Genomic DNA, 26,041 nt, shown 5'->3' on the forward strand with positions numbered 1-26,041 from the left:
GCATTTAAGATATTAAAACCAACCACGGGAATATAGAAGCAGCATTTGGGACACTGTCATTTATATCGTCTTTGAACTTCCAAAAAAGAAAAAAACAATAAACAAATAAACTTGAAAAAAAAAATAGATTAATGAAAAGAAAAGAGTAAAAAGAATGACATTTACTTTTATGTTCCAGTTACAACTTTCAACTTACAGCTAACAATGATGATAAATATTGTGGCCATATAACCAAACTCAATAACATCCCGTGACACTAAATTAAACTCTTACTTAGGAATTTTTATTTAAATCTAAAAATTTAATGTTACTAAACAGGTACACACATCAAACCCACACAAGTCATCAAAAATGAATTTGTCATGTTAAGGCCTTAGTAAAGATCCATGCATAGCTTGAATATGGCGACATTCGATCCAAATTCAGGTTCATTTTGCTGTTTTATCTTGTGGTTGTTGTTTTTTGTTTGTTTGTTTTTTCTTTCGTTTTTTTTTTGTTTGTTTGTTTTTTTAATTTGAATTCACTCACATAAAATTATTCCGGGATTTGAATTATGTTTGTAATTTGTATATAGACCCTAATAAAATAAAAACTTCCGGAAGTAACGAAAGTGAGGTCGTAAAAATGGCTGCGCCCATGTCAGTGCGTGCTACTGCAGCACTTCGTTGGTATTTATTGTCAAGTCAGAGAGATTTCATTTCAAATCGAGTAACTGGAACTACAAGATGCCTGCCAAGACTTTATTTCAACATCTGCAACAGGTGTTTAAGCTCTAAAATAGATGACAAACAGAACTCGCCGCATTCTACCACAGAGGACGGAGAAGCAAACGTTAACAACAACGACGTCAACGAAAGGGAGGCAGACGACTTTTTCGGAATCCTAGAAAACTTGAGGACTCCGGATCCTGTGTTTTCCGGGGACACTGAAACTCACGAATCTCTTGTCACTGAAAGTGAACATTTAAACCAAGAGCGGGTTTTAGATGTCCATTTTGGTTTTATTCGGCGTGATGCGGACAACCCGGCATTACCTCGAGATAATCGCGGACGGATTAAACTGAGGAAGAGTTCTTCTGGTGTGCGCCAGAATACTCATGAGTCTGCAGACTACTTCTCTCGACTCCTAGGTCATGAGCAGGAATCAGATTCTGGATCAAATCAAAGCGATGTAGGCTTAAAGTCAAAGTCCACTTCCAGTCAACATAACGACAGTGCTATTGACAATAGTAGACCCATATTGCAAAAACAGGGCCACATTAATTTAGTCCAGTCTGATGAACCTGTTTTGACTCATGTGGATGTTGATATGACAGAACCAAATTTTATTGACAAGCAGTATTTTGATAGTAAATACTTAGGTGATACAGGAGATGTTAGAACTAAAAGTCTGAATTCTGTGAAGGTTTCAGAAGGAACAAGCAGTCTCAGGCAAGAACACACAGTAAATAGGGTGAAAGATGATGCATGTATTTCTGGAGGGAAAGATACCGTAAGCTTTATTGATGAGCAGTATTTTGTAAAAAGTGATGATCAAAGTAAAAATGACATCTCACTACATCTGAATGATGTAAGTCAAAATGATTTCAAAAGCTTCCCAAAAAATATTTGTGAGAAACATGAAAATGCTGAGAGTGACTTGCATTTTGTTGATGATCAGTACTTCAGTACAATCAAAATCACAAAGAACAACTCTGAAGGAACCAGTAGTGTTGATAATAAGAAGTCAGACAATGTGAAGACCATGCCTGGTTTTGAGAAATTTTCACCAGAGTATAAGCATTCAGATGAAAATTCGGAGAGTACATTAAAATATCAGATTATGAAGAAGATGTCTCAGGACTCTGTTCGTCACAGGACCCAATCTTCCGAATATGATAGTAACGTAGGTGAATCGGAGACAAGTAATGAGGACATTATCATAAGCAAGATAACACGCCAATCTGAGCGGCTTTCGAAAAAGGTGAAACCAAACCTGGAAGAGCCACAAACAGCTTATGATATGGCCATGAAAATTAGGCTGGAAAATGCTGGAAGAGTTACTAGTGTACAGGTGAAGAATGAGAAAGGTAAAGCATTTCCATCTGACATTGAGAGTAGTTTTGAGGAAATGTTACTGGCTGCATTGCCTTAAGTAGACCTATTTCTAGGGGCATGTACATGTGATCTTACATGAAGTTTTAAAAGAATTAAATCTGAACATCCACAGTTTCTGGTTCTTACGCTGCCCAACTCATTAGTCAGCCAGTGATACTGAGCATGGGGTCATGGGGTCATGGGGTCATGGGATGCACCCTAAATGACCTAGAATTTCATCCATGACGAAATTGCTCATTTTTCCAGATTCTGGGAGTTCTGTTGATTTTAGAAAGGTGTTTTCAGAGGTGTTTCAAATGTAGCATTATGTCCTACTGGTAAAATGTAGCACCAGAAGTAATATCTCATGACATTTGTTTAACTCTAAAAATGCTTTTTTGTGGTCGAATTTGTAGATCATTTAGGGTAATCTGATTTACTAAGAGCTATAGGCCTGCAGGATGAGAATTTTATGATGTTAGACATTGAATAAAAACTTCACTTTCTTCACACCAGGACACTGTTGTTTTCATTGTTTATGTTAATTAGAGTCCTGTGGGCTTGATTTTTTTAAATTCGTGATTGCATTGTTCTATATATATGTACATTAGTTTTAATGTCATTAGGAGTTCCTTATTGAATCCATTATCCAGTATTCAGCTGTTGTTTCCAGGAGTTTTGTATTTGTAACTTTCTTGCGGAGGACATGATATGTCTTGTTAACGAAGGAAGGAAACTTGATGTTTCAGGTGTACCGACTACAAGATCAGGGAAGAAACTGGACAGCAAAGGCTTTCGGATTTTGAAGGATCAAGTACCAGATTGGACTTACACACCTAAGGAAGTTTTGGCAAAAGTGTTAAAGGACAGCATAATTTATGATAACAGTAAGTCGTATGAATGTTATCCTATGACACATTAATTTATTCACTAGTTGCAAAATTCTACACATGTTTCTAAAGATTATGTTTCTATGCCAACTGAAGAAAATTATGCCCCGGAATATTCGGTGAAAAGATTTCATTTTGGGGGAAATTTTATACCTGTTAATTACCTTGCTATATTATGCATATTTTCCTTCAACGGTCAGATTTTTTCAGACATTACGTCATCGTTGATCTAGCTCAGAACCCTGTGGCATTTCACTTCTATGACTTTATTTTTTATCAGTTAAGGTGAGGCTGGTATTGAGTTTATAAGCTTCAGGTAGATTCTAGTGCTCTAGTGTTAAGCTTATAAGCCTCAGGTAGATTCTAGTGCTCTAGTGTTAAGCTTATAAGCCTCAGGTGGGTTCTAGTGCTCTAGTATTAAGTTTATAAGCCTCAGGTAGATTCTAGTGCTCTAGTATTAAGTTTATACGCCTCAGGTATCTTCTAGTGCTCTAGTATTAAGTTTATAAGCCTCAGGTAGCTTCTAGTGCTCTAGTATTAAGTTTATAAGCCTCAGGTAGCTTCTAGTGCTCTAGTATTAAGTTTATACACCTCAGGTAGCTTCTAGTGCTCTAGTATTAAGTTTATAAGCCTCAGGTAGCTTCTAGTGCTCTAGTATTAAGTTTATAAGCCTCAGGTAGCTTCTAGTGCTCTAGTATTAAGTTTATAAGCCTCAGGTAGCTTCTAGTGCTCTAGTATTAAGTTTATAAGCCTCAGGTAGCTTCTAGTGCTCTTGTATTAAGTTTATAAGCCTCAGGTAGCTTCTAGTGCTCTTGTACTAAGAGATTATCCCGCTAGCTTTTACGTGTAAGTTCCACGTATTAAGGCTTTCCTTTCTTGTCCAGTACGTGGGAACTGCTGTTAAGTTCAAGTCTCAGGTAGCTTACAATATGCTTTCCAATGAGACTTTACTTGTGAAGAACCTTCCAAGTTAAGTTAATAACACTGCAGACCACGCATGGAATGATTAAAATTACTTTATACCAGATATATCCAGTTTGTCAGCTTGGAACTGAGAAGTGGTTTCTTTTGTATTCTTCCTTGTAAGGTTTGAAATATTGTGGCATTGCTGAACATTAGCTTAAACTGAAATGACTGGGTACTGACTCCTGACGTGTCAGTGTTGTTAGGCGGCAGGCCATTTTTAAAAAATTCTTTGCTGTGCGTAACCCGATCCTCTGAGAAAATATAGTAGGTTGAACAGACAGGAATTTTAAGGAAATTAGCATGGCAAAGAAAAACTTGCACCAAAATCCCAGTAAGAACAAAATATTTTTTTGGTTGGGTGATAATAACTAAGCATGTTTTTAATGATGGCCTTTAGGCTTCGTTGATTGGATAATTTTATAAAAGATTTATACTTGTATTGTCAGTATAGTGTAACACAGTAAATGAATATACATCAAGTTTTTCTGTTTATGTGAAAAGAATAATAAAAATTCTCTGGGTTTTTTATTTCAGATGATATTGTTGTGATAGATAAGCCATACGGCCTACCCTCCCATGGTAAGATGTTTCGGCTACTGTCTGTATAGGTTCTGTTAATTAACAAATTACCTTTAGATTGCAGTTACAAACTTACTTGTGCTGTTGTGAGAAATTGAGGAAAAATTTGTCAGTGTTACTTGCTGCATCTGTAATGGTGTCCTCCTAATTTTTTTTCGTTATTTCAGGGTTAAGTTGGGAGCCTCTGTGGCTGAGTTGGTTAGTGCGCTAGTGCAGCGTAATGACCCAGAAGTCTCTGACCAATGAGGTGGCTGTGAGTTCAAGTCCAGCTCATGCTGGCTTCCTCTCGTGGGAAGGTCTGTCAACAACCTGTCGATGATTGTGGGCTTCCCCTGGGCTCTGCCCGGTTTCCTCCCACCGTAATGTTACTGCATTATAATGTAGCAAGTGACGGTTGGAAAGCAAAAAGAAAATGGATTAAAAAAGTTGGTGTTCTCATTGAATATATTAATATCCATAAAGAGTTAGGAGTTCAAAAATGTCATGGTGTTTCTCTTTGATTTGCAGGGGGTCCTGGAGTAGCTTCTAGTGTTGGTCAGATGACCCCTCTTCTAGCTCAACTATTGGACAGAACTGGAAAGCTTGAAGACCTGCACCTGATTCACAGACTAGACAAGGAGACCACAGGTGTTATGATTCTGGCCAGGTACATGAAATCAGGTGGAATGACACGATGATAGGATTTTCAATGACATTCTTGAACAAGTTGATTCAAATTATTTCCTAATCCTCTCTATATGGCTCATAAGACCTACCAAAGAATTCAGATATTTGATGGTATTAAAGAAAGCTACAAAAAGTATTTTCAGGACTTTTTTGAATACATTTTCTAATGATGTTTCTGATGATGAATTTTCCTTCACGTTGAAGCAGAAGAAGCCAAGGTTTTCTGATATTTCCTGACAATATCCTTTTTTTTTTTATTTTTGTGCATAGCTATTAATAGAAACACATCACAAGTCTAATATGGGTATTGAAGGTAAATTTTACCAGCAATTTATGAATATTTGTCTCTGATTTGATCAGGCCAGTCAATTGCATCTAATTCTAATGCATCTTGTATTCCTCAAGGGAGTTAACACAGATTTTGTATTGGGACAAACATGTCATCATGGAGTGAACTCCCCTTTTTCTGTTGGCCACAGTTCACAATTGATACATGTTAATGTTTTGCCTCACAACACGGTCCCCGCACCCTGGTCCTGATAATCTTTGTATCCTAAGACAACACCCGACAAATTCCTGACAGGCTGAAATTTTTCACATAATTGACAATTAGCTGACAGGTGTCAAACGGAGATGAAACGGCACTTTTCACCACTTTTTTTGCATAGTTTGAATCCACCTCCACTTCCTAGAAGACACATAAACATGCACATAGAAGGAAACCTCCTCCTACAATAATGCCGTACTAAATGATACCGCCTTACAAGCAGCCTTGAGGAGTGAAAGAAATTATATCTATTTATTAATTGTGGTGTGTAGCAAAATGTAGGGCGCAGTTCAATCATTTCACACGTTAATACACGTTTTTGTTTATAGAAGTGTATTTTGAGGACAATAATCTGTGGAGAGTGATAAAACCATACAATGTTTTGATGCTCTGTAGATCAGTAAAAAAGTCCTGGTCATTTATCTTTGTATTATGATTTTAAAGGGGCCAAGGGTGTTAGCATGCCAAGGAGACGTATTGACCCATGAGCAACTCACCCTAGTGGTTGCTGTGAGTTCAAGTCCAGCTCTTGCTGGTTCCCTCTGCGGCCATACATGTAAAGATTTGTCAGCAACCAGGCAGTTGTCGTGGGTTTCCCTGCCTCTCCCACCAAAATGCTGGCTGCTGTTGTTTAAGTGAATTATTCTTGGGTACGACATCAAACACCAATCAAATATATAAATGAATAAATATAATTTTAAGGTCAATAAATTGTAGATGAAGTGGTGAAAATATTGCATAATGTTCCTGACTTGAGGCATTGAAAGAGATAAAGATTTAATCAGGCTGTGAGTCAGGTTGTGACCGAGTGATAAAGATTTTAATCTTTGACTCACTATGACAAGGGGTGATGGTTCAATCCCAGCTTTGGGCAATTGTTTTAATGAATTTCTGTATTTCACCTGTAGGTTAGTATTTTTTAAGTGAAATGTTTTGCATGATGCTAACTGATTCACCCATCTTGTAAGGCTACTGAAGATATTTTTGTGAACTTTCATTAATTTCTTATCAAAAACGTACACAACGGCATCAAAAGTGTCATTGCAAAATCTTTTGCTTCTAAAAAGTGCATTCTTACATTCCAAACTTGAAGTGAAATGAAGTATATTTGTGGAATTATTGAGCTTTGTTCTTTATATACATTTTTTTTTATCTCAGAACCCCCCAGATGGCTTCTCAGTTGAGAGAACTGTTTCGAAAAAGAAAAGTCATCAAGAAGTATTGGCTAATTACTAAAGGAATCCCCAACCCTGCTGAAGGTAAGGACACACAGAGTTTTGCCCAATGAAGTTTGTCATCCTTTGTCATGCTCACTGTAGTTACATGGTGTACCTTCTCAATATGATATTCTGAGAACACTTTATTTGACCTGTTAGAAATTATGTAGATAAAGCAGTTAGTCATCTTATAGATAAATCAGTCAGTCATGCTGTAGGTAAATCATTTAATCATCTAGTAGATAAATCAGCTGGTCATCTTGTAGATAAATCAACTGGTCATCTTGTAGATAAATCAGCTGGTCATCTTGTAGATAAATCAGTCGTCTTGTAGATAAATCAGTCATCTTGTAGATAAATCAGTCATCTTGTAGATAAATCAGTTAGTCATCTTGTAGATAAATCAGTCGTCTTGTAGATAAATCAGCTGGTCATCTTGTAGATAAATCAGTTAGTCATCTTGTAGATAAATCAGTCGTCTTGTAGATAAATCAGCTGGTCATCTTGTAGATAAATCAGTCGTCTTGTAGATAAATCAGTCAGTCATCTTGTAGATAAATCAGTCAGTCATCTTGTAGATAAATCAGTCATCTTGTAGATAAATCAGTCAGTCATCTTGTAGTTAAATCAGTCGTCTTGTAGATAAATCAGTCAGTCATCTTGTAGATAAATCAGTCATCTTGTAGATAAATCAGTCAGTCATCTTGGAGATAAATCAGTCAGTCATCTTGTAGATAAATCAGTCATCTTGGAGATAAATCAGTCAGTCATCTTGGAGATAAATCAGTCATCTTGTAGATAAATCAGTCGTCTTGTAGATAAATCAGTCGTCTTGTAGATAAATCAGTCATCTTGTAGATAAATCAGTCGTCTTGTAGATAAATCAGTTAGTCATCTTGTAGATAAATCAGTTAGTCATCTTGTAGATAAATCAGTCGTCTTGTAGATAAATCAGTCAGTCATCTTGTAGATAAATCAGTCGTCTTGTAGATAAATCAGTCATCTTGTAGATAAATCAGTTAGTCATCTTGTAGATAAATCAGTCGTCTTGTAGATAAATCAGTTAGTCATCTTGTAGATAAATCAGTCATCTTGTAGATAAATCAGTCAGTCATCTTGTAGATAAATCAGTCATCTTGTAGATAAATCAGTCGTCTTGTAGATAAATCAGTCAGTCATCTTGTAGATAAATCAGTCGTCTTGTAGATAAATCAGTCATCTTGTAGATAAATCAGTCATCTTGTAGATAAATCAGTCGTCTTGTAGATAAATCAGTTAGTCATCTTGTAGATAAATCAGTTAGTCATCTTGTAGATAAATCAGTCAGTCATCTTGTAGATAAATCAGTTAGTCATCTTGTAGATAAATCAGTCATCTTGTAGATAAATCAGTCATCTTGTAGATAAATCAGTCATCTTGTAGATAAATCAGCTGGTCATCTTGTAGATAAATCAGTCAGTCATCTTGCATTTTGCCTGGTGTTTTGAGGTTAGTTTGGAAGGTGCAACTATATCTTGCTGGAAGTTTTTTAGTTTCTATCCCAAAAGTAATATTTTCAAACATTTAAAAACATTTCTAAAACTGGACTGTTTTGGAAACAATAGGTCAAATACTGTAGTACACAGATTTTGTACACAGAATTTAAATAATATCTTTGTAACAAACCTTTTGAGGGATTATCAGATGTTTTTTGTGGGTTTGGGTGAAGAAGGGTGGGTTGGGTGGGTGGCAGAGAGATGGCCTTATTGGCTCAGTTATGTAAAGCACCAAACAATTCAGTTTCTGTCATTCATTAAAGTGAACATAAAGTCTGCCACTATTCATCGAAGAAATGATATAGGACACAATTATCACAGAAAAATGTGTAAAAAATTCTATAAAGTTTTGAAAGCTGAGAAGATGAAGTTCAGCACTGGGGAAATGGTACTGATGGACAATTCACTCCAAGTACCCATTTTGTAGAAGCCCCGACGAACTTGGCCAATCACTACCGCTGAAAGCGTCACATGATAATTGGCTGTCACGTCAAAAACCTATTAGCTCCCGATTGTCGGTGTGGTTTTTTACAGTGGATAGACCGATATCGATGCAAAAAATTGGATTTTGCAGTTAGTTTAAGTGTTGAACTGATGCATTTTGAACCAGACATTTATGATCAGGGAGCTGAGAACGGCTGCTCATGTCATAATGCGTACATGTTAGCCAGAATACTGCGGTAACCTGTCAGGGTGAGCTGACAAGAAAACCATCTCAGGAGAGTCATAACTGGACGAAAAATATTGTGACTTTGCATTATTTTTCCTTAGCAAAGTCAGATTTATTACGAAAATATCTTCCCAAAATCTGAGTGAAAGAGTGTGTTATCAATCAGAAGGACCCACAATGTTTGGTAAATTACCTGAAGTCGGTAGAGCCTGCTAGGCTAAAAACTTACACATAGGACTGCTAAAACACAACGGTTGTGTCCACGAACATCGCTCTGACCGAGGGCCACACTAGAAGAAATATTGAACAGAGCTGATACTCTTTGGTTGCTTTGGTTGGGTATCAGTTATTCTTGTTAGTATTTTCTTATTAACTTAAAGGACATTAATGGAATATGTACATAAGTTTACATTAACTTGAAATCACTTGCAAATATTAAAGCAGAGGAAGAAAAAAAGTTGAGTTGTTTGGAAATGATGAACATTGGTTTTGTTGACGTTGTAAATTACATGACTGTATGATAATTTTATAATTCTTGTGTTGTAGGCATCATAGATATCCCTATAGGAGAAAGCACAAGTCAGAAATTTTACAAGGTAATTTCCATAAGTTATGTTGTTCTTTCTGTCGTCGTAGGCAACACCAATTTGATTTGATTTTTGAGGGGAGAGCCAACAATAAAGTATTCAAAAACGTAGTAAATATAAAGTTGAAAATTCAGGTATTTATTTTATGGTCTTTCGTGGGAAGGTCTGTCAGCAACCTGCAGATGGTCGTGGGTTTCACTCGGGCTCTGCCCAGTACTGGCTTCCATCGTGTAAGTGAAATATTTTTGAATATGGCGTAAAACACCAATCAAATCAATAAATAAATAAAATTTATTTTGCAGTTGTCCAATCACATGTCCGTTGTTTGTTTCCTGCTGTTCAAGGTTTTTCGATCACATATATGTGTCTTGAACAGGAACAACTACTGAGACAGTCCACATTTTCTACAAATTTGGAGCTTTTTCATTTTTATTTTTATTTCCATACCTTCCTCCGACGTTGAAAAAAGATTCAATTTGCCAACGTTTGGCCAGAATTTCAGTTTGCACAGAATGCTGGGAAATTTACTAGAGGTTGGCCCTTATGTCTAAACTGCTGGATTGAAATAGTTAAACCCTCATGTCCACATCAAAACTTAGATTAGAATTCTAACTTTATTCAGCTTTATTGTAAACTGCCCTAATTGTTCTAAAATTTGGGACAGATATTAGCAGTGTTGAAAACAGAATTTTACATTTCTTTACCAGCCTTTTGCAAAACTAAAGATATGCGTATATTGTTCATCAGATGGTCTAACCATGTGAGAAAAAAGAACCTCAGTATTCCCTCGAAAATTACATATATATTGGCAAAAATGAGCAAACCAGGCACTCCAGATTTTAGAAGAAATAGCATATGTCAGATTTATGTCACTGACTTGTGGAAAACATTCTGTTTGCTTGCAGATGTGCCTGCGACCAGAACACAAGGAAGAGACGAAGTTAGTAACAAGAAAGAGCAGTTTGATTGGTCATGATGCGGTGACACAGTATCGAGTGTTAGATAGCCATCATCAGTGTGCCCTAGTCGAGTGCCAGCCATTCACCGGTGAGTGTAAAACACCTATCAAATGAATAAATCAAACCCTAGTGCAACATTTATATAAAGGATGAAATATATGCCGCACAAAAGAATTCAACTTCCCAACTGCCTTTACTGACACAAGTGTGGCTTTATTTTTGACATTATTTTCTATGTAATTAGCCAGCCAGTCTGTCAGCAACCTGCGAATGGTTGTTGGTTTCCTAGGCGCTACCCAGTTTCCTCCCACCCTAATGCTGACTGCCAGTGTACAAGTGAAATATTCCTTATATAATATATAATAAATAAATAAATCTTTGTTATTGAAACTGGTGTGTCGGAACGATGCAGTGACCCAGGAGCCTCTCACCAGTGCGGTCGCTGTGAGTTCAAGTCCAACCTTTATCAGAGAAAAAGCCATTAATACAGTATGTTTTCACCAAAGGGGCAACTTTGTCCTTGTTACATAACACTGCTTTATGAACAGCTGCGAGGGTTTTCATGTTGTTATGAGTTTATATTTCATGTGGCACTGTGTTCCCTCCTTTTTGTTTTGTTTGCAATTTAATGGAATTATTAACCTTGTGAATTGAGGTTAAGATCATCATTATCTGGACAAATGCCAAATTGGTAGGTAAGTCATCAAATCTTGTAAGTTTCAGAAGACATGAAGGTTTGTTTTCTGTGACCTTGAGCACAAGTATGTATGAAGAGGGCTTTTTTGAAGTAAACTATTTATGTCAGATGTCAACATGATCCCTCGCCTGGTGAACATATGAGTTTGATTGACGGTACATCATCAACTGAATTCATCATTCATGGAGGCCATTTGTGAACTACCGTTAGGGACCATCCTAACATTACAAAAAAATGTGCAAATTTGTGAAAGAATCCAGTTGTTGTGTCACAGATTCAGGGTTGCCACAGTCATGACAAAAACAACAGAATACTCATATTAGACAAATATCCCAGTTATGAATTGTCTGAAAGATTTTAAATTTTGAACATTTTTGGTGAAACTGTTGAAAAAGTAATGAATTTTCCTTTTGTGTGAACATTTTCTAATGACTAATGTAAGTACAATAAATCACCTAAAATTTCATGTGATTTTTAACCGATTAATCACTGTTTTGGAGTACAGAAAGGAGACAGCTGTTTTGACCTTTTTGCAAGTTTGCAGAATGTTTAATCAAGAATACTCTGAAGGCATTCTTCTTTGTAGACTATTAAAATTATACTGTTTTCTGAAGCCCTGAAACTGGTCAATGAAATTGATGTAGTAATCAGATTACAAATATGCATAAATTGCACTTTAAGTTGCTCTTTCACATGCGAAAAGGTTGAGGAAATCGGGTAATTGGTGAGAAATCATAACATAGTACAATTATAGTTGGCACAATTTGTTATTGGTGGAAAAATCCATAACATTGCAGGTAATTTACCACATATACTGCAAGTGACCTAACTTTTCACCCCCAAAACAGTTATTTTGTAGAGGCAGTTAAATATCATAAAATATTACCTTTGGTGTTGAAACTGATATTTTTCCAATAGGATATGATACTACATCAGAAAGCAACCTCAACATATCTCATTAAGATTGTAATAAGCCCATAATCAGCAATCAGGTCATTTCACATGGTAGAAATGAACTGTTGTCAAATTTAGTCATTAAACTTCATGAATTTAATCTTTGAAATATCTGTTCCAACCCTGTAGATTTCAGTTTGCCCAGCATAGACATTTTCAGAGGGTTTACTGAATAATAACATGACAGTGCATGGAACAGCTGTATGTGAACCATGTATTTCTATAGGGTGTTGTTATTTGAGGATGGCCCCTGTTTATTCTGAGCCCTTAAGTTGGCATGTGCTGAGGAAGCTGAGGCTGAGGCCTAAGACAATGACAGGTGGCAAGAACATCTAAGTGGTAAACAGCAAGAACATTAACTTCAGGGATCAGCTGCTTCTACCATTATTATATCATCAGCTCCGTAGTTTGCCCACAAGCTTCTCCGCTGTCTAGCATCTTTAGCGCTGAATGACTGCTGTCTGCCAAAGCTTACAACAACACTCTGCTAGTTGTGCAAACTCCCGTGTCTTGTTACAAACGGCTAGACAACTGCTTGTTACGTAATTCCTGTGTTAAGGTATGACTGGTCGATTGATAGATTGCCTGTTTATATTAGGGGGAAATGGTTACAGAAAGAGAATGTTTCCAGGCCCATGTGATATTCGGTGTGTTGTGGGAAGATCAGTAACACAACTGTGCAAATGTCATCTGAGCAGCAGAATGGAATAAATTCCTTCTCAGATATCTCGTTATGTCAATCTGTTCAAAACTTAATTTATTATTTTCATCGCTCATTGCTTCTTCAGCAGTGTCATCTGATTCTGATACCCTTTTATACCGTGCATGTGCTGCCGTCTACATCACTTTACATCACTGCCACCACCAGACAAGCTTGACCTTTGGAGCCTGGGTAAAGGCTTAATCTTACCACAGATGTCCTTGGATGGAACTATTTAATCAGCATTCAGCAGTAAAATTGTTTCATGCCTGGGTCAGAATCATGCTGTGTATACTTTAGATAAAGAAGTATTTTTAGAGACAAAGTTTGAATCTGTGTTTTTGAGCTCATCACTGTGACCCCAGTGACCCCGGTGACCCCAGTGACCCCAGGATTTGACTGCAGTTTCAAGGCAGGAAGTACAGTACCTGTCAGAGGCTGGTGGTTTTTGCTGGCTACTGTGAATTCCTCCTCCCATAAAGATTCTTTTTGGTAATTAAAGCTTGTGTATAGGTCACTACACAGCCTCATTGTGTTTTGCTGGTCTGAATACAGAAGGCAATCAATCAAGCTGTCCAAATAACCCCTGAATCTGTTTTATGCCCTCAGGGGTGAAGCACCAGCTGAGGGTACACATGGCGCACGCCCTGAACACACCCATCTTGGGAGACCACAAGTACTCTCACTTCAATAAACTGGCACCTCAGGTGAGATACAGCAGGACAAGCTACCTTTACTTCTCTCTATAAGCCTGTCCTAAAGGATGGATGAAACAGCGAATTTTTGTGTCTGTATTTGCAGTAAATGAAGTGGCCTAACATAAAAAGGTACACAAAAACTTGGCTTTCTTCTTGAGGTGTAAAAATGGCCATAAACAACTGGTTTCTGATAATGCCCCGTGGATCTGTCAGAAAATTAAGTAGCCAGCTAGGATGATGTTAACAGTGATATACAGCGCAAAATTGTGGACCAGATGAACTCTGTCAAAGCATCGCCGTATATTGTTTATACTGTTATATTGTTAATTATAGAATATTCTGAAATTGTTCCTCTGGCCCAAAGTTGAAAGTGCGAAATGTTCAACATGAACCTCTGTGCTAGATTAAATTATACTGAACACTTGATAAATATCTATTTTTTTCTTTCTTTGTAGAAACTCTATCCTGAAATTTTGCAAAGACTGGGAATTCGTCAAAGCAAAGTTCGTTACCTTGCCATGCATCTGCACGCCAAACTTATTGTTCTACCAGAATTTCTTGATGGACGAAACTTGGTTTTGTCTGCTTACTTGCCAAGACACTTTGTGGCTAACATGAAGAAACTCAAGCTGAACCAACCCTCCAAGTGATTCAGGAGACCTCCAAGTGATTCAGGAGACCTCCAAGTGATTCAGGAGACCTCCAAGTGATTCAGGAGACCTCCAAATGATACAGCAAATGTGTGCAAATGATCAAAGGATCCTTCACTTCACAAAAACCCAAATCGGTATGTTTATCAAATTTAAACCAGGACCATTTGCCTCAAGGGGTCTTGGGGTCTTCATTTTTGTGAAGAAGGAAACCATTTATGTGAAGGAAGAAACATGTTCATCACATTTACTATGACTGCTTCCCACAAGGGATGATGGAAGTCTTTATGTATGTGGAAACCTCCCCACTAGGAAACCTCTTCATCAAACCAAAAAAGTTCCCTTTGTCAGAACCTGGGACCTTTCTTATATACATGTACCGCTAACATTTTGAGGGGGAATGATGTTGGCATGAATGTTATGGCTAATTTTGTAAGATTTTTCTCTTTCTGTTGTTCAGCTGAACGTTTTCCTGATGCAGTAAGACTATTAGTGCAAAGAAATCTGAGAGAGGTATCACTTTTTTGGCGTTAGAGATCAGCCAGACATGTGTCCTGTGCCTGAAATGTTTGGTATAAAGAGAAACTTTGACCTTGAAGAGAAACTTTGCAGTAGATCTACAGTGCTACTCTCAACGTATTGTTAGTCTTCTTGTCTAGAAATACAAGATACATTTTGTTTCATACTAAAGACATATTTGTTTCACCATATTTTCTGCCCATTACTGACACTAGTAACTACTACCCACCATAATGCTGGTCACCGTGGTATAAGTGAAATATTCTCGAGTACAGCGTAAAACACCAATCAAACAAATAAAGTAACTACTAGAAATAATGGGAGATTTTGTAAGATACTCAGACATATTCATACATGTTCATTGTCAGAGAAATAAGACTGTATCTTCTATACTCATAACACAATGAGTCATGTAACTCTACGGGTATCTCTGACATATCAACCCGGTTTCCCCTACTCCCAAATTTACCTACTCCTAAAAAGGAAAAGACCTCGAAAAATCAAAGTAGGCATTACTAAATAGACGACTTAAAACTATGCATAGATATACTTTCATTTATTTTATTAGATTTTTTCTGAAAAGAGATAAAGGCGTTCAAACATTTGAATTCTAAGGTGGGCTTTATGGACCATGCCATCAGAGTTGAGGAACTCTGACGTCACGGGAAGCTCCCATTTGTTGGTGTGTGACTAGAGCTAAAAAAAACTGCGATTGCTTAACAAATAAAACACATACTTGTTTGATAATGTCGTACCGGAGGTTTTTGACAAAAAAATCGATTAGCACAAACCAGTCGAATTTTGCTATTATATTAGAATAGCCCCAAAACACCTTTTACAAAACAAGAGCCGTCTGTGCACGCGATACCGCTCAAAACCTGTTGGAAAGGTTGTTCATTTTGTAATGCGGATCGCTTTATTACTGACGTATCTGATATTTACCGAAAGGGAATAGTTTGAGATATTCTTGGTAAATAAAGAAAATTTGATTCCATTATCGTATATGGGTTTTTAACCCAAAATCGCCGTTATACAATTATAGCCTCTGTGAATTTACCCTTTTCTCGGTAACAAATACTATCTGATATTCCGGTGTACATGCATTGTGACGCCATGCAGGGGTAGACCACTGTCCACTGCTGTAGTCTTTTTTTTTTCTTAAAAAACAAAAACAAAACAACAACACCGTTTTAAACAGGCTATGCCGGAAATTTTTGGCAAAATAATCGATTAGCGCAAATTCGATCGAATTTTTCCTGTCTTAAAATAACCCAACTAATTATACCTTTAATAAAAATATCAGCCACGTCTGCACGTATTAACGTTGAAAAGCGTCAATAAAGTCCCTGAACTTCATAAATCGGGCCGCATTGTGACTTTTTCGAACATTAGGATCAGTTAAGCCGTATAAATAATATTAATATCTCCTTGGCCAGAGGACCGTAGCTGAAGGTCTACTCAACAACCGCCGGTAGATTAGTACGCTCTGGCCTGGAGAGAGAGTAGAATAATTCAGGCATGAGGCTGATACATGTATTTTTTATTGAAAAAAAAAACTTTGGCACACCATGTGTCGGTGAAGTTTGCAGCAACATAGTATGTGAATCTCCATACCTTCATAAATTTAACAAAAAATGGATAACGTAGTTGTAAGCTGAACACATTTTTGCGAAGCGCGTGTTTAGAAAGGCCCAGCCATGGATATACAGTGCCGCAGGATCAGCACACTTCAAAACTGAAAACTCTTATCTTAAGCTTAGCTCCTCGATTTAGTAGATTTAGTAGTGTTTGGCACGTAAGTGCCAGTGTTAGTGTCAGCGTCTGCGTTAGCATCAGTGTCAGTGTCAGCGTCTGTATCACCGTCATTGTCTGCGTCTGCGTCAGTGTCGGGTTCTGCGTCTGTGTCAGCGTCTGCGTCAGTGTCAGCGTCTGCGTCAGCGTCTGCGCCAGTGTCAGCGCCAGCGTCAGCGTCAGTGCAACAATAGACCAGTTGATGAGCCACTGTACCTCCGTCATTCTGTATATATCACACTATAATTACATACATATGCGTCATTCAGTATATATCACACTATTATTACATGTACCTCAGTCATTCAGTCTAAATCACACTATAATTACATGTGCCTCCGTCATTCTGTATATATCACACTATAATTACATGTACCTCCGTCATTCTGTATATATCACACTATAATTACATACATCTGCGTCATTCTGTATATATAACACTATAATTTCACACTATAATTACATGTACTTCCGTCATTCTGTATATATCAAGCAAAGATGTACGTTGTGCATTGCTTTCATCACATTAAATTGGGTAACGTAGACTACATACCGACAATACATAACCGTTAGAGTGGTTAATATGTTTGTCTTTAAGTCGCAAAGACAAACGAGCTTCAGTTTCAAATTCACACATTCGACAAAATTTCTACATGCCCTCTCTCTCACTGAGACAAGCCTTGAAGACAATGAACAGTCGACTACACTCCTGTGGCATTTGTGCTGTCCGTACATATAAGGTTCGTTGAACACGACTTAATTTTCACCAAATATGGCGGCGTGCAAGTCTGTGGGAAAGTTTGTCAGTAGCTTTTGGCGGTCGGTGGTTTAACCTGAGTTCCCCTGTGTCCTCGTCCTCCCATAAAACTGCCTACCGTCGTCCATATGAAAACTTCTCGAGAATGACGTGAAACAGTTAATGATCAAATAAACAAGCACAGTATAATGTTTTACACCATTGGAAAATCCAATACTGACTTTTCGACATATAATTGGTGATTAAGGTTCTTGTATATGGATCGTAAAATTATCAATTCTCACATTTAGCCTTACATGGAGTGCAAGTCTGCGTCTTGGCGTCGCACTAGACATTTGTACATCAGTCGTCAACCGTTATGGGCGTTCTGAAATGTACCTGCGAGACCATTCTCCATATCTAAGTTCAAAACAAACCTCGGGACAAGTAGGAAAGTATACAAGAAATTGTTTCCTAATATAGCTCTGTTTCCTTTGATTTGTTAAAATGAAGTGAACAAAGGACGGATTGATGTAAACAGAAGCAGTCAGTGGCATTTAATCTGTGTAAAATTGAGCACACTCTGCTAGTTTATATGTAAATTGAGGGTTATCCAAAATATTGATCTCGGTTGCACCTTGTTTGTATCTGTTCATGTATCAAAATTATACTCATAACATTGTAGAATTTAAGAAATTTAAGTGAAGGTGATTGCATGAGGGAGTATTTTACACCAAGACTTATCCCTTGTTTGATGGCGATAAGATGAGTGGAGGAATGGGCAGTGTTCGGAGTAAACCGACAAAATTGTAATTTCCAAAGCCCTAAAAATAAGCTGTAAGATCGTATTTCAAATGTTTGCTGTAGTCAGAAAAGGCTTTGTTGAATTGACCACTGGTACTAAAAGCAGTATAAGACACTCAGATGTTATAGTCAAGTCTATAGATTATTCTAGCTTCCTCTCTGGCCTTAGGTCTACGTAAGAGAGTCTAACAGCAACTTGTGAACGATCATGGGTTTCCTGTGGGCTTCGGCGGGTTTCCTCTGGCCGCCGTCGTATAAGTGAAATATTCTTGAGCACAACCTAAAACGCCGACTGAATAAACAAATTTATTAGAGGCTGTTGTGAGTTTATGTTTTTCAAAATAACTGTACTTAGAAAGCAGAATATTTTAAGGCCGTCGACATCACATAATACTGAAACAAGCCGATTTGCTCTCACCAACATATACCCTTACATGATTTAACACCCAGTGCTATTGCGGAGGGAATGAAAGACAACCGCTTTCCAGCTCTATGAGTATATACCTGTATAACACACCTGTGCGATCAGAAAGGCGGGCTAGGTTTACATATCAAAAGGCTGTTCTGCCAGTGATAAAGGCCTTAACCCCAGGTTGGGATTTCAAACTAGTCCATCAGTAAGCTGCTGAACCCTGTACCGAAATGTCACAGGTGACGTCACAGGTTAGCGAGTCGGACAGCAAGCTGAGCTTTGGGGTATAGGGTAATGCTACCGGCGAAATGCTGATAACCTTGAGTGATGAGTATGTCGACTGTTCATCTGTTACCCTCCCTTTCCTCTTTATCTGGTATCCCTGCCTTCCTCCCACCAGCCCCTACCCCACCCTCAATTCCCCCTGCTCACAACAAACCATCACCTGGAGGTAGCAGACTGTCCGCTTAGATGTGCTCGTGCTGTATTGCAGAGCGCTCTTGATGTTCTGTGTGAATGTTTGCATTGTTTTAATGTTATAGCGTGTTAAATGTGATGACTACACAGCATGTTGAGTAATTCTAGACCAGTGACGTCTAATAAATTGCAATTAACGTCACTGCATTTTTATACCTAATTCGTGGTAAATGGGAAGGGCTGCCAGTAACCTGTGGATGGTCGTGGGTTTTCCCCGGGCTCTGCCCGGTTTCCTCCCACCATAATGATGGCCGCCGTCGTATAAGTGAAATATTCTTGAGTACGGCGTAAAACACCAATCAAATAAATAAATAAATACCTAATTCTTCTTAAGGCATGGTGCTAGGGGCATGTAAATTGCTACTATTTATGCATTACATGGACAGTTAGAATAAAATCCTACCTAAGGTAAATTGACAAGAGGCCATATTTCACTGGTTACATGTGACCATTTGCCAGCAATCACAATGTCGTTGCTCGGGTTTTACTTTCTATGCTGAACGTCTTTAATTATATTATGCCTATGCTCCGATCTGCAGTCACTTATCTCCGCACATTTAGAACTCTATTTTGTGACCATTTTTCCAGGCCGAGACATCGTTGGACTTCAGGTTGTTTTGGAAATGGATTTTGCGATTATCGACTTGGAACGCGCCATGGTTTTAGTGCTATACGACTGTCGAGCTTGACGGTCAGATTCAGTCCTGGAAATGTATGTTAGATGTAATGCTAACACAGCATTTTGAGTAATTACATACCAATGAAGTTCATATTTTGTTATTGACAACTCATATTCTAGCATGGTATACGATCTGAATACTGATTTCACTCAGTCGCCTAAAGCATTCCTTGCGTCTTTCCAACATCAGTGAAAACTAATGACCGCTTTTGACAAGTCCTATTTGTTTTGTATTAGAACAAAACTGGTGTTAAGATTTCGGCCTTTTTACTCTCACTGACGTAGTCTTTTATATTGCATTTCTGCATAAACCAGGATTTTGCTGGTGCACCTAGCTGGTGGACCTAGCATGCCCGAGACCCAGGATTTTGCTGGTGGACCTAGCATCCCCGAGACCCAGGATTTTACTGGTGGACCTAGCATCCCCGAGACCCAAGATTTTGCAGGTGGACCTAGCATCCCCGAGACCTAGGATTTTGCTGGTGGACTTAGCAATCTCGAGACCCAGGATTTTGCAGGTTGACCTAGCATCCCCGAGACCTAGGATTTTGCTGGTGGACCTAGCATCCCCGAGACCTAGGATTTTGCTGGTGGGCCTAGCATCCGCGAGACCTAGGATTTTGCTGGTGGGCCTAACATCCCCGAGATCAAGAATTTTGCTGGTGGATTTAGCATCCCCGTGACCTAGGATTTTGCAGGTTGACCTAGCATCCCCGAGACCTAGGATTTTGCTGGTGGACTTAGCCCCGAGACCTGGTTTCCTTTTCATGTTATTGTTCATTAAATATGATGACAACACAGCATTTTGAGCAATTCTAGACGAATAAATTGCATATACCATCACTGCATTTCTTATCCGCTAATTCTTCTTAAGACATGGCCCTACCGGTCATACAAGCTGTTATACTACTTAAGCATTTACATGAACTGATGGAATAAAACCCTGACTGAACTGAAAAGAGGCAATATCCACTGATCCTGTATGACCATGTGCCAAATATCGCGCTGTTGTCGCAGCTCTTTTTACTCTATATGCTGCCGCATTCAAGTCGCATAAAAGCGTCATTGTAGAAATTTGAGGAAGGCTGACAGGTTATATTTTTGGATGAGATACTTATTTCTTTAATACTTTTTCTTCATATATAAAATATTACGGCATGGAGAGTAAATTAGTACAGCGACGACAGTGTGATAGCTGTCAAATGGTCACACGTAACCGGTGATATACGACTACAGCACAGAGAGTAAAACCAAAGCAGCGACGACAGTGTGATGGGTGGCAAATGGTCACACGTAACCGGTGAAATACGGCTACAGCACAGAGAGTAAAACCAGAGCAGCGACGAAAGTGTGATGGGTGGCAAATGGTCACACGTAACCGGTGATATACGACTACAGCACAGAGAGTAAAACCAGAGCAGGGACGAAAGTGTGATGTCTGGCAAATGGTCACACGTAACCGGTGAAGTACGTCTACAGTATAGAGAGTAACACCACAGCAGCGACGACAGTGTGATAGCTGTCAAATGGTCACACGTAACCGGTGAAATATGGCTACAGGACAGAGAGTAAAACCAGAGCAGCGACGACAGTGTGATAGCTGTCAAATGGTCACACGTAACCAGTGAAATACGGCTACAGGACAGAGAGTAAAACCAGAGCAGCGACGACAGTGTGATAGCTGTCAAATGGTCACACGTAACCGGTGAAGTACGTCTACAGTATAGAGAGTAACACCACAGCAGCAACGACAGTGTGATAGCTGTCAAATGGTCATAAGTAACCGGTGAAATACGACCTCTTGTTAAGTTACCTCAGCGGGGTTTGTACCGTAACTGTTCATTTATTTATTGGTTTTATATATATATTTATTTATTTGATTGGTGTTTTACGCCGTACACAAGGATATTTCACTTATACGACGGTGGCCAGCATTATGGTGGGTGGAAACCTGGCAGAGCCCGGGGGAAACCCACGACCATCCGCAGGTAGCTGACAGACCTTCCCACGTACGGCCCGAGAGGAAGTCAGCATGAGATGGACTTGAACTCACATTGGTGGGAGGCTTCTGGGTCATTACACTGCGTTACCGTGCTAACCATCTGATCCACAGTGGGGGCTGGGTTGGGGGGGAGGGGGAAGGGCTGTAACTGTTCATGTAAATGGTGTAGATGTTGGAAATTACACGTTCCTTATATAAAGCCAGTTAATTCCGTTCTGGATTCGCCCGGCTTAGAGCTTTCTTTATTGTTTACATTATGCCTGGTCTTACATTATAAGAGGAAATTTTGTATAATAATACGAATATGAACTCAAAGTTTGAAACCGGACTACGTTGTGGATTTCGTATGTCCCTCCGACACCGGAAACTGTTCATTATTCCTACTTTCAGGTAACTACCTTCTGTTATTGTTTTACCGGTTGACGACGTGAAATGTGAATTTGCATATTTCCCATAAGTATTATCACGATTATCCAAAATAAAGTGATCTTATCTAACTTTACAAGTGTGCGCAAATCTACCAATGCTTTTTTGAGATTTTCTCTTCGGTATTTAGTATTGTCTGTATAGACAGAACACTACGCGCCTACACATGCTGATGGGTATATGTACTTTACAAAGATATGCTGACACGCTACAAAAGTTTTACCCCTGCTTCCTCAACAACACAGTGGAAAAAAGATGGCTTCAAAAACCAACTATCAATGACACGGTTTTGACACTGATAGACATAAACTGTCAAACAGAACATCATTTACAAGTTCCATACCTCTTGCCTCAATGGGCACCTCTTTGATAGCACGTTATTGCTCACAGATGGGGCTTGTCCATAGTTGTCAGTCGGGGGTGTGCAGCACCACCGCGCGGACGAGAACACACGTTTCCATGTACAAGAAGAAAGTTCGCTGGCAACATGCCAACAGAGAAAGAGAAAAACTTGTGTGAAATCTCATTGGTAGATATCACGCCAGACCTCCTGGCCGATTCGGCTGGAATACCGGGGATATATGTAACGTTAGTTTGAGGAGTTTTTCCGGTCCGTGCAGCCTGACGGTTGAGAGAGAGAGTGAGACAGAGAGTTGGGGGCTAAAATATCGCCTGCTCTAAACTCAATGTGTCGTCTGCTCCCCTTGGGTTCATTCTTACTTGTTTCGGAGTTCATTTCAGATTGGGAAAAGGAACACTAACAAGTTTGTCGTCTTGATTTTTGTCTTCTTTAAAAAGCACTCTTTATTTCCACTGGAAGGAACCGCTGTGTAAGTTTTTACTCGGAGGAAGGTTTATCAAGAGAAAGTTGTCACAATGGCGAGTCCTGGAGTGACACAGATGGAGGAGCAATTAGAGCAGGTGGAGGATGTGGTAGAAGACGTCTTCCCGGCCCTGGTGGGTACCGTGGTGATCTCAGCCTTGCTGCTGGTCATGTTTGTGGTAAGGGTGTACTGCCGATGGGCCGTGCCTTGTCCCAGCAACAATCGACTAGACGGTAAAACAGTGGTTATAACAGGTGAGTACGATCGGAAGCAAAAATGGACCTCCTTCACTTCCAGTTAGCAATAGTAACGCCTCAGATACCAACAAAAAATGTTCCTCAAGACTTTTTCTGACAAAGTTGAATTGTTATGTGAAGGAAGGTATTCAGGTAATTTCGTACAAGTTTACAAAGTACAGGGAGATGGTCGGGGTTGCACCTGGTTAATTGTTGACAATAGTTTTGGACAAAAAATTCGGACAATATTACTTATCAACACTAAATGCGCTGGTCGAATTCGAACTCCACATTCACTTTTGTAGGCCTCTGGTTCAGTTAAGTGTCGACCTGACTGAGTCTTATAACAGATCGTTGAACCTCCGAAGACTCGGTGTGATGTCATACAATTCCGAAAGCTACGTCATGTCGCGTGAGCCAACTCCCACATATCGCATGACGTTTACTTCATCTACATAATACTCAGTGCATGAGTGAATTGCTTCAGTCAAATTCTCCAACGTCACAGCTGGATAAATGACCTTCAACGGTCACAGTTGGATAAATGCATCACACGACACAAAATGTTAGGTGGAGAATATTATTCTCCGAAATAAAATAGAATACCGGAGACAACTGCGTGCTAGGAAACGGTCTCGCGAAACAACAGTTAGGGTTTTATTCTAAATGTTAATAAAAATGCTTAATACTACATCAACTTACTCGCCCTCCTCCACACACACATTCCTCCCGCCACCAGCACCACGGCTTAACCAGAACATGATGCTCTTTACCACCCAGCATAAAGAGTCAGACTCAGGCTGAAATGCTCATTGTTCTTCAACAATGCAAGTTTTTTTTACCAGTTTGCGCAGAAATCGTCATCGTCATTCTTGAAATGAGCAAAACACTATACTGCTGCATGGGCCCTTATTACTTTGAGCAGAAAAGGTGTCTCGTTAGGTAAGGGTACGAAGTCTCTCACAGAGCTGTTGGCGCATGGCGCATGTGTAAGGGACGTGTTGGTGATAGATAAGGATCCACGGTTAATATCCTTGCCGTTATCTCCGTTTGCGCGTCGGGAATATGATGGACTTCTTATCAGCCGTTGAAATGCTCTGGCGTCTTTGCCGTGAATATGATCTCTGACAACAACAGTGATACTGGTATTTGCTTAGGAGTACGGTTTTCACTTGTGCGTTTCTTGGTGGGTGAGATAGAAAAAGATGCGAACAAAAAAAGAGATATAATACCTTCATGGACTTCACTTATATAGTTGAATGAGCCTTCCTACTGCACAGCGTGTAAAGGAACTCAATCAGTAGCAGTTCTGCAATGATTTATTGATTTATTTGATTGGTGTTACTCACGCCGTACTCAAGAATATTTCACTTATACGACGGCGGCCAGCATTATGGCGGGAGGAAACCGGGCAGAGCCCGGGGAAAATCCACGACCATCCGCAGGTTGCTGCCAGACCTTCCCACGTACGGCCAGAGAGGAAGCCAGCATGAGCTTGACTTGAACTCACAGCGACCGCATTGGTGAGAGGCTCCTGGGTCATTACGCTGCGCTACCGCGCTAACCAACTGAGCCAGGGAGGCCCGGTTCTGCAATGAAGTTGTATTTGTCATGCGATTATGATAAAAATTAACAGTGTTCTAATTTCTCAACCTTCGCGTATGAAAGAGCAACTTTCGGTACAATTTATGCACCTTTTTATTTTAATTTTGGAGACAAAGCTATATTGGTTGGGTTGACTAGTTTCAAGGGTTCACAAGAAGCATACTTTTTTCAGGTACACAGAACAGTGCCTTCAGAATATGCTTGAACAAACACCTTGCAAACATGCAAAACGGTTGAAGAATTACAGTATAAAGCAAATATATCTGCGTGTGGATAACAGGGGAATCCATGGTTGTATACTTTTTAACTGAAAAGGAAAATTTAGCAAAATATGCTTTAGCCAACGATAACCAGGACATTACCAGTATCAGTGAGTTTTGAAGCCAGGCCAGACTCACAGGCAGAAATGGTTGCGATTCTCTAGGCCACTCACTTGTACAGGGATGGGAGTGGGTGATTGGTGGGGGGGAGGAAGGGGAGGTTTGTGGGGAGGGGATGATAAGGTAGAAAAAAGTAAGAAATTTGCGAGTAGAAAACGACATTTGTTTGGCATATTGCCCTAGTTTTCTGTTAATTGAGGAAATTATAATAGAAACAGTTCAGACAAACTGATTGTCTGACATTAACTACCATGCTAATTTAACACACAGAGTCAGCAGAGGGAGGGAAACAGCTTGCCCTATTCCACATCTGGTTTATTTCTCCTCAGCAAAACTGTGATCAGATCCAGCCGAAATTAGACTGTGCTACATTTCATTACTAAATTTCACGGCAAGAATGAATTTTAAAAGAGCCGATTTCATCATTAAATTTGACATTCCCTCATCACCATAAATAATAGTTTTCTCTGAATCTTACAGATACAAGCATTATTTTTATCCAACACATTGAAATACCAATGGTCCATCACACAGTAGATGTCGCAGTTTCTAGTTTCTGAAAACGTGGGGCATCAGAAACTATCCGTTTTTCATGCCAAGGAGAATCTGTCGGCAGTTTTACATGTTCACATTCGATGTTCCACGTATCTTGTTCATTGTAAAAGTTTTGTATCCGGGACCATACTGTTCAAACTATTGCACAGGGATATGTTTTAGCAGCTCTCTCTCTCTCTCTCTATTTTTATTACATTTTTAACAA

The 26,041-nt window shown here is 39.1% G+C and overlaps 2 protein-coding genes across 2 annotated transcripts in view; both read left to right on the plus strand.

Annotated features, from left to right (window-relative positions):
- The first annotated feature begins 624 nt into the window (after positions 1 to 624).
- On the plus strand, positions 625 to 14,526 carry LOC135476369 (uncharacterized). The gene is made up of 10 exons (XM_064756369.1): positions 625 to 2,068; positions 2,825 to 2,962; positions 4,466 to 4,529; positions 4,678 to 4,727; positions 5,018 to 5,156; positions 6,882 to 6,982; positions 9,692 to 9,741; positions 10,638 to 10,779; positions 13,652 to 13,749; positions 14,196 to 14,526. Exons 1-10 carry the CDS (start codon positions 625 to 627, stop codon positions 14,388 to 14,390), a joined length of 2,421 nt encoding a protein of 806 aa, XP_064612439.1. The 3' UTR covers positions 14,391 to 14,526.
- An 8,310-nt stretch (positions 14,527 to 22,836) lies between these two features.
- Positions 22,837 to 26,041, plus strand: part of LOC135476654 (retinol dehydrogenase 12-like) — a 46,585-nt gene continuing 43,380 nt past the window's right edge. The window contains exon 1 of the mRNA XM_064756755.1: positions 22,837 to 23,314. Within this exon, the coding sequence (XP_064612825.1) occupies positions 23,113 to 23,314 (202 nt within the window). The 5' untranslated portion in view covers positions 22,837 to 23,112. The remainder of the gene's footprint in view (positions 23,315 to 26,041) is intronic.

Source organism: Liolophura sinensis, chromosome 10 (assembly GCF_032854445.1).
Source record: "Liolophura sinensis isolate JHLJ2023 chromosome 10, CUHK_Ljap_v2, whole genome shotgun sequence".
NCBI lineage: Eukaryota > Metazoa > Mollusca > Polyplacophora > Chitonida > Chitonidae > Liolophura > Liolophura sinensis.